Source organism: Pseudophryne corroboree, chromosome 2 (genome assembly GCF_028390025.1).
Source record: "Pseudophryne corroboree isolate aPseCor3 chromosome 2, aPseCor3.hap2, whole genome shotgun sequence".
NCBI classification, from domain to species: Eukaryota; Metazoa; Chordata; class Amphibia; order Anura; family Myobatrachidae; genus Pseudophryne; species Pseudophryne corroboree.
The window spans coordinates 167,970,995-167,983,656 of NC_086445.1; the positions used below are offsets into that span (position 1 = coordinate 167,970,995).

The following is a 12,662-nucleotide window of genomic DNA, read 5'->3' on the forward strand; positions in this document are numbered from 1 at the left end:
AGAAAGCATATGAAAAAAGTTCCAGTGACCAACCTTTTGCACGGCACTGTCTCCAGGCCAAACATAGGGGGTCATTCCGAGTTGTTCGCTCTGTATTTTTTTCTCGCAACGGAGCGATTAGTCGCTAATGCGCATGCGCAATGTCCGCAGTGCGACTGCGCCAAGTAAATTTGCTATGCAATTAGGTATTTTACTCACGGCATTACGAGGTTTTTTCTTCGTTCTGGTGATCGTAATGTGACTGACATGAAGTGGGTGTTTCTGGGCGGAAACAGGCCGTTTTATGGGTGTGTGCGAAAAAACGCTACCGTTTCTGGGAAAAACGCGGGAGTGGCTGGAGAAATGGAGGAGTGTCTGGGCGAACGCTGGGTGTGTTTGTGACGTCAAACCAGGAACGACAAGCACTGAACTGATCGCAGATGCAGAGTAAGTGTGGAGCTACTCAGAAACTGCTAAGAGGTGTCTATTCGCTATTTTGCTAATCTTTCGTTCGCAATTTTGATAAGCTAAGATTCACTCCCAGTAGGCGGCGGCTTAGCGTGTGCAAAGCTGCTAAAAGCAGCTTGCGAGCGAACAACTCGGAATGACCCCCATAGAGCTGCGAGCATCAGAGCAACACTTATTGACCATGGCCCTCATTCCGAGTTGGTCGCTCGCTAGCTACTTTTAGCAGAAATGCAAACACAAAGCCGCCGCCCTCTGGGAGTGTATTTTAGCATAGCAGAAATGCTAACGAAAGACTAGCAATTGCTAACGAAAGATTAGCAATTCTGCTAATATTAGCAGAATTGCTAACGAAAGCAATTTCCTTGCAGTTTCTGAGTAGCTCCAGACCTACTCCTAGATTGCGATCACCTCAGTCCGTTTAGCTCCTGGTTTGACGTCACAAACACGCCCAGCGTCCGAACAGCCACTCCTCCATTTCTCCAGACAATCCTGCGTTTTTACCTGGCACGCCTGCGTTTTTTAGCACACTCCCTGAAAACGGCCAGTTTCCGCCCAGAAACTCCCACTTTCTGTCAATCAGCAGAGCGATTGAAAAGCTTTGTTCGCCTGTGAGTAAAATAGCATAGTTTTCTGTAAATTTGCTTAGCGTGTGCGCCCTGAGATGCATACGCATGCGCAGAACTGCCGGATTTTAGCCTATTAGCAATTCTGCTAAAATTAGCAGTGTGCGAACAACTCGGAATGAGGGCCCATGTACCTCCTTCATTGAGGGGAGGGAACTGAGCTAGAATCTTACTACAGAAAGAGTCTCGTTGGATTTTTACTTTAGGGACTTTATCTCCCAAAGGATTGAATGAAAATATGGGACTGCAATGTTTCTTCTGATGTAACATGATATTATGACTATAAGGTGCTGTTCTGCATGATTTAGATAAGTTATAATATAAATGAATGCACTTTAGCCCTATCTATCATAGTTTCCTCTTAGTGGGATGTTAAGATTCTCACAGGGCATTGTGGAAAGTGTCTGATGTCATGTTCCCAGTTTTTAATGTTTATTTGTATGTTATTTAACATTGCTAAGCTGTTTTGATTTCTGTATTTAGAGTACCGGAGCGCGCCCGAGAGGACGCGTCTCCGGTTTCTATGGTAACTCTCCTGTTCCTGCGGCACGCCGGGACGTCATCACCCAGCGATGCGGAAGTCAGCAGAGCGGGCGGACAGGTGAGTATGTTTATTCACTTGAGGTAATTGGTGTACAGGTGTATATATATATATATATATATATATATATATATATATATATATATGTGTGTGTTTTTTTGTATAGTACGTTTTCACTGCTGTTTGGCCCTGAGGACGGGGTAAATCCCCGAAACATGTCGGCCGTAATGGTCAATAAACTGACACGACTTTAACTTATGTCTGCAAGCCTGATGAGTGCCGCCGTATTCTGGAGGGGATCCGGTCTGAAGATCGACAGTGTCTAGGTCGACAATGTTTAGGTCGACCACTATAGGTTGACAGTCACTAGGTCGACATGTTCTAGGTCGACAGGTCAAAAGGTCGACATGAGGTTTGTTTGTTTTTTAAAAACAACTTTTTTACTTTTTCATACTTAACGATCCACATGGACTACGATTGGAATGGTAATCTGTGCCGAGCAAAGCGGTAGCGGAGCGAGGCACCTTGCCATTCGCAAGCCATGCGAGGGGACACGGTGCACTAATTGGGGTTCCCAGTCACTCTACGAAGAAAATGACACCAAAAAAACATTAAAAACTCATGTCGACCCTTTGACCTAGAACATGTCGACCTTCTGACCCTGTCGACCTATAGTGGTCGACCTAGACACTGTCGATCTAATGATCCACACCCGGGTCTCGCCATCCATCGAAACCGTCGACAGTAAAAAGCTGACAGATGCGGCTGCTGCCTACTCTCTCTGCCCATACACAAAACAGTTATACGGGGGGCGGGACATTCCCTCCAACCGTCACTATCCAGGAGCCGCGGACCAATCAGCGCGCGTTATTTAAACTCCCGCCGTGCAGCGCTCAGTTATTCTTATCAGGGACAGCAGAGTCACGTGACATGGCATTTGCTGGCCGCCCACGTGATCTAGTGCTCGGAGTCGGAGCCCGTCAGCGGCGTGTGCCTATGGTGACGGCCCGTGGTCAGAGGCAGAGGTTAACGGCCGATAGCCGTGTTACTCCGCACACCTGCTCTCACCCCAGTTGCGGAGTCTGCCGGGTGGCGAGTTGGTTCTACGCTGCCGATCTGGAATACCCTACCGTCGTTGAGTCCCCGCCGCCGCTGCATCCGGTGAGAACGTAGCTGCCAGGGCGGGTGTCAGTGAGGCCACTGTGGGGTCTGCTTCCTCTGCGGCGCACTCTCATACGTGTGGGGGCTGCCAGGGCATGGTGGGATTTGTAGTTCCATGGCAGCCTCTAGTCCAGGCATTCCCAACCACGGTCCTCAAGGCACACCAACAGTGCAGGTTTTAGTGATATCCAGGCTTCAGCCCAGGTGACTTAATTAGTAGCTCAGTTATTTTGATTTAACCATCTGTGCTGCAGCCTGGATATCACTAAAACCTGCACTGTTGGTGTGCCTTGAGGACCGTTTTTGGGAATGCCTGCTCTAGTCTGTCTGAGGCGCATCCTCTGTACCTTCCGGCAGGGGGCTATAACTGGTCACTGTCGCCCATCTGGGTCACAGCAGGGTAGCCATGTACCCTCTGGCAAAAGCCTTATGGGGTGTTTTTCTGCTGTGTTCCAGCACGGCGACCAGTCTGCAGCTGGGCTATTGCCACTCCTCTGGTGGTTCAGAAATGTGTGTGGTAAACTCTCAGGGGTGAGTGCCATGTGGTGGCTGCCTTTTGCCATTGGCATTCTGGCAATGGAACCATGAAGTGCTACTGTATGGGTGGCAGAGGTGAGTGCTAAATCGGTGGAACTGGCAGTGTTATTGGTAATTAAATCAATTGCTCTGTATTTTGGGGAACTGGAGCTGTGTTAGGATCACCTTGGGTAAACAACACTATTATGAGTTGCAGCTATTAGGGGAGATGTAGATGCACTGGCGTCCAGATTACTATTCATAAATAGTTGCTGGTATCAGGCTTTCTGGTACTGCTTTTAAAATAAAAGCAAATGTATGATTAGTAGCTATAGGCTAAAGCGCTGGCCTTGCGTGTTGAATGCCTAATTCTCCTAAGTGTCCTCATTTGTAATGCAGGTTTTAGTGATATCCAGGCTTCAGCCCAGGTGACTTAATTAGTAGCTCAGTTATTTTGATTAAACCATCTGTGCTGCAGCCTGGATATCACTAAAACCAGTGTATAGTCTGACAGGAAGTTGTGCTATTAAAGGGCCTGTTTCAAAGACTTTAGAATCCTGTGAATTAGTTTCACTAATCTGAAAACAAAGTTCCACTTATTGGTTCAGTCATACAATTTGTAGCCCTTCGTCACAGCAGTTGCTGTAGGAAAATGCTGAATTCGGTTTTAATTCTCAACATGCACTTACCCTCTGGTATCCAATTCCTATCTGCTTATAGGTTGTCAGCTTGTGAGCAGGCCTCTCCTCCTATCTACATGATATCATGCAGTTTCATTTTGTTCGCAATTGTAAAGCACAATGGAATAGGATGGTACTATATAAATGTTAGTAAATAAGGGATGACGAATATAGCTTAGGTTTCTAACCTTTTAGAGCTGTAGTGTCTGGGAGCTAATACAATTGTTTTGGACGACCAATCCAAAGGCTGCACTTATAGTGGATTTCTGGATCTAGGGTGCATGTAGAAATCCATGTAAAGCAGGGCTTTGGGGCTGGTATCAAGTGCTGGATGCATCTTGACTACAGCATGCCCTGCACTTGGCACTGGAGAAGCTGCCTAACACTGCTAATCCCGTGCATTGGGAGCGAGAATGCAGCTTCTGCGAACAGCTTGCCATTGGAACCTCATTGACGCTTAAGCGTTGCTTGTGAATTCACTGTCTTACTGGCCTAAGACTGGGTGTAGGCAGTATATGATTGCAATACTTATTATCCTAAGGGTTCAATCCAATTGTAGGGAAAGGGTGCGAGCAGTTATTGCAACAGCATCTTGCACGTCTCGCTGCCCGCTGTTGCCCTGAATTCACACCACTCTGTTTGCAGCACTATGGGTCCCCCCCAGAGATTGGCTTTAATGCATGGGAAAGTGCTTTACCTTCAAAAAATACACATGAAATGGAGTTTAATGCTCTAAGCAAGTGTACTGAAATAAGTTGTTGAAGCTTTCTCTTTCACTTCTTTGTAGCTTTACAGAGTAACCGCAGCGGATGCAAGACAAGGTCGAGACATGGTGGATTTTGGGAAGTGGCCTTTATTCACTTTGCTTTCAGCCCAAGAGGTGTCATCCATCCGGCAAACGTCTGTTTTTGGAACTTGTGCCAATGAAGTAATCTATACTACTGACAACAATGAGGTAAGGTAAGATGTGAGGCCATTCCAGCTGATGAATGCTCATGTGATGGGTTCACTACGACGATATGCCGGCGGTCGGGCTCCCGGCGACCAGCAGACCAGCATACCGGCGCCGGGAGCCCGACCGCCGGCTTACCGACAGTGTGGCGAGCGCAAATGAGCCCCTTGCGGGCTCGCTACGCGTGCCACACTATTTTATTCTCCCTCCAGGGGGGTCGTGGACCCCCACGAGGGAGAATAAGTGTCGGTATGCCAGCTGTCGGGATCCCGGCGCCGGTATACTGTGCGCCGGGATCCCGTCAGTCGGCATACAGAAGACCACCCCATGTGATGTCAATAACGTCAGTCTGTCAAGAACGCAAATTATTAAATCTATATAGCAATTGACTTGTGTGTCTGAGAAGACTTGCGTTGTGCTGCAGCTATAAAAAAAAAAAGATTATGTGCTTGTTTACCTGTCAACCTAGTCACGGACTGTACAGCATGATAACTTCACTACTTACGTGGTAGATTCCATTAAGAAGCTGTCTGGATCCACTATGGTGGCTTCTGAAAGTTAGCCTAAAAGTTGCATTAAGTAACATTGCATAGAAAGACTGCACCTCCCTCAAAGTATTATCCTCTGTCAGTTAACTTTAAAACTAGCACCTTGTATATAGGAATTGTACATTATGCCCTAAGCTTGTATCTTTCTCTTACGTCCTAGAGGATGCTGGGGTCCATTTTAGTACCATGGGGTATAGACTGTTCTGCAGGAAAATCCCAAAATCCACCATGTCTCGACCTTGTCTTGCATCCGCTGTGGTTACTCTGTAAAGCTACAAAGAAGTGAAAGAGAAAGCTTCAACAACTTTAAGACTTCAACAGTGTGAACTGGCTCCTCACTGTATGCCCCTCCTCCAGAAAATGTTTAGAAAATGTGCCCAGGAGACTGGATGCACACTAGTGGAGCTCTACAGAGCTTTGCTGGAAAGACTTTCTTAGGTTTTTTATTTTACAGGGAAGCTGCTGGCAACAGCTTCCCTGCTTCGTGGGACTTAGGGGGGGGAAGTAGGAACCAACTTCTCAATTAGTTAATGGTTCTGCTTCTGCTGACAGGACACCATTAGCTCCTGAAGGATACTGAACACGGCCCAAGCCTGGCCAGCATTCACTCCCACAGCATTGCCGCCACCCCCTAACAGAGCCAAAAGTTAGTAGGCTGGTGAGTATATTACCGGAGTCCTGCAGAGAGGGGATCCTCCGGTCATCATTGGCGGCATACAGGTACACGCGCAGCGGCGGGACGCTGAGCGCCATGTCTCAGCACAAGGGGGTGGGGGCGTGCTCTGAGGGCATGTTTTAAAACCTTACACTCACTGGCAAAAAGGGTACATACTTGTACAGCTGCTGATGTGCCATCCCCAGCCAGTATAAATATTACATTGCTGATACAAGTACAGGGTGTTATAGAAGGGGCAGAGTGTGCATTATAATTAGGTCTGTGGGCCTATTATTGGTATATGCGCTGTAAGTGGGTAATATTTCCACAATTCACAATAAGGCGCAGTGTGTGGACTGGCAAATCCCTCTGTCTCTGACAGACTTTAGTGTGGCTCTGTCCCCAACAGCTCCCCTGTGTGATAGAGGTGTAAGTGTGTGTAACATGTCAGACATTGGGGAAGGTTCTTCCCAGGAAGAACCCATTTTAGATGCACAAGAGGGTAATGTGGTGGCCCTTCCCTCTCAGAAGGAGCCGGAGTGGGTGAGAATGTTGCAAAAGAATGTCAATTCTTGCAAAGAAATTCTGAGTCTGAACAACAGACTAAATATTGGAGGCAGTCTGTGGAGGATGCACTGTTTACTGACCCCTCCATATCATCCACTCGGGTCATATCCAGTTCCCAGAAAAGGTCACTGGCCCAGATAATGCAAGGGGACAAAGACACAGCTTCCGACGTCGACACTGGAGATTTGAGAGGGGTAGACCCCAAATTAGCCAAAAGCATACAATGTATGATAGTCGCTATAAAGGACGTGTTGGAGTTTTCTGAAACAACACTGGTCCCAGAGGAAAAGGATTATTTTAAATTAAATAAAAAGCAGGTTGTGACTCTTCCTCCTTCAAAGGAGTTGATTGCGTTCTTTGAAGAATCTTGGACTAACCCAGGGAAGAAATTTTACCATTCCCAGAAGGATACGTGTAGCGTACCCTTTCCCTAAGGAAGACAGGAACAAATGGGAGACGCCCCCAATGATAGACACCTCAGTTTCTTGGCTGTCTAGTAAAATAGTTTTGCCTGTCCCTGGTTCAGCCTCTTTAAATGATCCAGCTGACTGTAAATTAAAAATGACCTTAAAATCCATATACGGCTAATGGAACGGTGCTTAGGCCCACCATTGCTTGTGCGTGGGTGGGTAACGCTGTGGTAAAAATGGTCTGACAACTTGCTTGTTAACAGACACAGTTGATAGGGAAGAAATAGTCCTGACTCTCGGCCGTATCAAAGATGCTGCAGGTTACTTAGTTGAAGCTATGAAGGATATTGGGTTGCTGAGTTCAAGATCCTCTGCTATGACTATTTCAGCCCGCAGCACGCTGTGGATCCGCCAATGGAATGCTGATGCAGAATCAAAAAAATATTGAGGCGCTTCCTTACAATGGAGAAGCACTCTTTGGAGACCAGCTGGATGCCATGATTTCAACTACATCAGGCAAGTCAGCATTTCTGTTTTCCGCAGCTGCTCCACCTAGGAAAGGATTTCATTCTCATACAATGGAATCCTTTCGGCCCAACAAGTCCAAAAAGGCAAAGGGTACCCCCCTTCGCAGGAAGAGGTAAAAAATCTACAACACAATCAGGCTCGCAGGAGCAGAAGTTAACGGCAACTTCTGCTAAAATCTCCAGCATGACGATGGGGCTCCCCTGCAGGAGTACGATCAGGTGGGGGCACGTCTACGGTCTTTCAGCCAGGTCTGGGTTCACTCAGATCTAGATCCTTGGGTATTGCAGATAGTATCCCAAGGGTACAAATTGGAATTTCAGGACCTTCCCCCATGCTGATTTTTCAAATCGGCCTAACCAGCTTCTGTTCAGGACAGAGCAAAAGTGCTGAATGCAATACAGAAATTATGTCAAGACAATGTAATTTCCTTAGTTCCTGTGTCACAACAGGAAAAAAGGTTTTATTCAAGCCTGTTTGTAGTGCTGAAACCAGATGGCTTGGTCAGACCAATTTTAAACCTAAAGACTCTGAACCTTTATTTGAAAAGGTTCAAATTCAAGATGGAATCCCTGAGAGCGGTGATCTCCAGCTTAGAGGAAAAGGAATTTCTGGTATCTATGGACAGCAAAGATGCTTATTTACATGTTCCCATCTGCCCGCCGCATCAGGCATACCTGAGCTTTGCGGTGTAGGACTGCCACTACCAGTTCCAAACCTGCCTTTCGGGCTTTCCACAGCTGAGAATATTCACCAAGGTGATGGCGGAGATGATGGTTTTTCTTTGCAAGAAAGGAGTCGGTCATCCCATACTTGGACGATCTCATAAAAGCGAGATCCAGGGAGAAACTAGTGCAGAACATTGCACTTTCCCTGACAGTGCTTCAACAGCACGGTTGGATCATAAACCTTCCAAAATCACAATTGGAACCCACAATGAGGTTATTTCTGGGAATGATATTGGATACAGAAGCACAGAAAGTATTCCTACCGGTGGAAAAGGCTCTGGAGATCCAGAGGATGGTCAAACAAGTTTTAAAACCAGCACGTGTATCGATTTCATCAGTGCATCTGCCTGCTGGGGAAGATGGTAGCGGCCTACGAGGCTCTACAATTTGGCTGATTCCACGCCAGGGTGTTTCAATGGGACTTGCTGGACAAGTGGTCTGGATTGCATCTACACATGCACCGGAGGATAATCCTGTCCATAAAAGCCAGAATTTCACTTTTGTGGTGGCTTTAACATTCTCGCCTCCTGGAGGGACGCAGGGCTCAGGTTTCAGACTTGGATCCTGGTGACCACAGATGCAAGCCTCCGAGGTTGGGGAGAAGTCATGCAAGGGAAAAGCTTCCAAGGACGATAGTCAAGAAGTACTCCTTCACATAAACATTCTGGAATTGAGAGCTGTGTACAACAGCCTTCATCAAGCAGCACACCTTTTTCAAGGTTGTCCCATACAGATCCAGTCAGACAATGTAGTTTACATAAACCACCAGGGCGGAACAAAAAGCAGAGCAGCAATGGCAGAGGTGACAAAGATACTCCTGGGCAGAAAGACATGCAAAAGCTCTGTCTGCAATTTTCATTCCGGGAGTGGACAACTGGAAAGCGGACTTCCTCAGCAGACCCTATCTCCATCCAGGAGAATGGGGCCTCCACCAAGAAGTCTTTTTGCAGAGGTAGCAGATTGTTGGGGCGTTCCTCAAGTAGATATGATGGCATCACATCTCAACAAGAAGCTTCAGAAATATTGTTCCAGGTCAAGAGACCCACAAGCAATAGCAGTGGATGCACTGGTGACCCAGTGGGTGTTTCAGTCAGTGTATCTGTTCCCTCCACTTCCACTAATACCAAAAGTTCTCAAGATCATCCGAAGAACAAGGGTTCAAGCAATTTTCATTGCTCCAGACTGGCCAAGAAGGGCTTGGTATCCAGAGCTTCAGGAGTTATTACTGGAAGATCCTCAGCCTCTTCCTCTTCGTGAGGACCTGCTTTACTACAGCTGCATTTGACGGCATGGCTGAGCGCCAGATCCTAGCCCGTAAGGGTATTCCCAATGAAGTCATTCCCACTTATTCTGGCCAGCAAAGGGGTAACATCCAAACATTACCATCGTATTTGGAGAAAATATGTATGTTGGTGTGAATCCAAGAAGTCTCCTGCTGTGGAGATTAAATTAGGATGTCTTTTCCTATTTCTACAGGTGGGTGTGGATGCTGGCTTGAGATTAGGGTCTATCAAGGTCCAAATTCCAGCCTTGTCCACTTTCTTTCAGAAACAGTTGGCTTCCCTTCCTGAGGTCCAGACGTTCATGAAGGGGATTTCTGCGGCGCCATGGGATCTTAATGTGGTGTTGCAGTTCATTAAATCTGACTGGTTTGAGCCAAGAGGTAGAGTTGAAGTTTCTCACTTGGAAAGTGGTTCTGCTGTTGGCCTTGGCCTTAGGCAGACAAGTGTCTGAATTAGGGGCTCTGTCACACGAGTCCTTATTTGACTTTTTTTTTTTTTTTTCCCCCATGAAGATAGAGCTGAACTGCAGACGTGTCAGCATTTTCTTCCAAAGGTTGTCTTATTTCCATATCAACCAACCTGTGGTGGTGCCAGTGGCTTCTGACACCTCAGCCGTTTCAAGTCCTTGGTTGTCTTCAGAGCGTTGAGGACTTATGTTGCAAGAACGGCTCAGATAAAGAAAACAATCTTTTTGTCCTCTGACCCCAACAAGATTGGGGGTTGTGCTTCTAAGCAGACTATTGCGCGCTGTATCAGAGGTACCATTCAGCACGCTTATTCCACGTCAGGATTGCCATTACCGAGTTTGGTAAAGGCCCACTCTACAAGGAAAGTGGGTTCTTCCTGGGCGGCTGCTCGGGGTGTATCGGCGTTGCAAATTTGCTGAGCAGCTACTTGGTCAGGGGCAAACACATTTGCTAACTTTTATAGGTTTGACACCTTGGTTGCTGACTACCTTCAGTTTGGTCAGTCAGTTCTACAGGAACATTAGCACTTTTCCGCCTGTACTGGGAGCTTTGGTACATACCCATGGTACTAAAATGGACCCCAGCATCCTCTAGGATGTAAGAAAATAGGATTTTAATTACCTACCGGTAAATCCTTTTCTCGTAGTCCGTAGAGGATGCTGGGCGCCCGCCCAGTGCTCACTTTTCCTGCAGAATTATGTTTTTATCTTTTTACACAGGTTCTCATGTGTTAAGATGTTCACAGCTGTTGCGTTATGCATGCACGTTAGCATGGTTTATGTTGAAAGCTATGTTAGGTGGCATGTTTTGTATGGTGTGAATCTCGCCACTAGTTTAATGTAAATTCTTCTCTCAAAGTTGTCCGTCTCCTCGGGCACAGTTCCTATATTGAGGCCTGGAGGAGGGGCATAGAGGGAGGAGCCAGTTCACACTGTTGAAAAGTCTTAAAGTGCTGAAGGCTCCTGCGGAACCGTCTATACCCTATGGTACGAAAATGGATCCCAGCATCCTCTACAGACTACGAGAAAAGGATTTACAGGTAGGCAATTAAAATCCTATTTACACCTTCCTTGCTTATATGCAGCCTAGTCTTCATTTAACATTTGATTAACTTTACATTTTGCTGCTGACAGTTAAAAATGTGCATTCATGTACAGTGTGCATTTATTTAGTTCAATAGTTCTGCTCATATAAAGAGATGAGAAGTTGCTTCATTGCATGGTATGGTCACATGAAAACATCTGCTCTTTCCCTCTCCTCCCCATTAGCTTGCAAGGCAAGGTCATTTTACTGGTACTTGTTAATCAATTATTGGATATTCTTAACTGCTGTATTCTATTATGAGAATGTCTGCATCTAAACAGACCGGCTAAATGCTATTGCCTCTGAGGTTCCTGAGGTGCAGGACTTTAATGCGAATCTGCAAACATGGTATTGCTTTGTAAATGGTTGCGGTTTAAAAAAAAATAGGCAGATTCAAACAAATGTCCCACACCTCTGGAAATCTGAGGCTATTACATTTGGCTGAATGAGTACATAAACCAGATGGTGCTGCTGCTCCTAATGGGAATAGGTAGTCCACTTAAAGTCAAAATAAGACAACAAAGGAGCGCTCATGACTATCTGTATACTATAATATTCTAATTGCACCTGCATGTTTTAATACATGAGATCAGCAAAGTCCTATAAGTAGAATGAGTATCCCCAGAATAAATGCAAACTTAAATTTGTCTAACGTCCTAAGTGGATGCTGGGGACTCCGTAAGGACCATGGGGATTAGCGGCTCCGCAGGAGACTGGGCACAACTAAAGAGAGCTTTAGGAGTACCTGGTGTGCACTGGCTCCTCCCACTAAGACCCTCCTCCAGACCACAGTTAGATTCTTGTGCCCAGCTGAGCTGGATGCACACTAGGGGCTCTCCTGAGCTCCTAGAAAGAAAGTATATTTAGGTTTTTTATTTTACAGTGAGATCTGCTGGCAACAGACTCACTGCAGCGAGGGACTAAGGGGAGAAGAAGCGAACCTACCTAACAGGTGGTAGTTTGGGCTTCTTAGGCTACTGGACACCATTAGCTCCAGAGGGATCGACCGCAGGACCCGACCTTGGTGTTCGTTCCTGGAGCTGCGCCGCCGTCCCCCTTACAGAGCCAGAAGCATGAAGAGTCCGGAAAATCGGCGGCAGAAGACTTCGGTCTTCACCAAGGTAGCGCACAGCACTGCAGCTGTGCGCCATTGCTCCTCATGTACACCTCACACTCCGGTCACTGATGGGTGCAGGGCGCTGGGGGGGGGGGGGGGGCGCCCTGAGGGCAATATATGACACCTTGGCTGGCAAATCTACATCATATATAGTCCTAGAGGCTATATAGATGTAAAATTACCCCTGCCAGTATTCCAGAAAAAGCGGGAGAAAGTCAGTTGGAAAAGGGGCGGGGCTTCTCCCTCAGCACACTGGCGCCATTTTCTCTTCACAGTGCAGCTGGAAGACGGCTCCCCAGGCTCTCCCCTGTAGTTTTCAGGCTCAAAGGGTTAAAAACAGGGGGGGCACTAAATTTAGG

At 46.8% G+C, this 12,662-nt stretch overlaps 1 protein-coding gene across 2 annotated transcripts in view; it reads left to right on the top strand.

Moving 5' to 3' along the window:
* The first annotated feature begins 2,498 nt into the window (after positions 1 to 2,498).
* RCBTB1 (RCC1 and BTB domain containing protein 1) overlaps positions 2,499 to 12,662 on the top strand; it is a 139,424-nt gene continuing 129,260 nt past the window's right edge. The window contains exons 1-2 of one of the 2 annotated variants that reach the window (XM_063951974.1): positions 2,499 to 2,772; positions 4,756 to 4,923. In XM_063951974.1, the coding sequence (XP_063808044.1) occupies positions 2,542 to 2,772; positions 4,756 to 4,923 (399 nt within the window). In that variant the 5' untranslated portion in view covers positions 2,499 to 2,541. The remainder of the gene's footprint in view (positions 2,773 to 4,755; positions 4,924 to 12,662) is intronic. The other variant, XM_063951975.1, reaches the window with a different exon arrangement.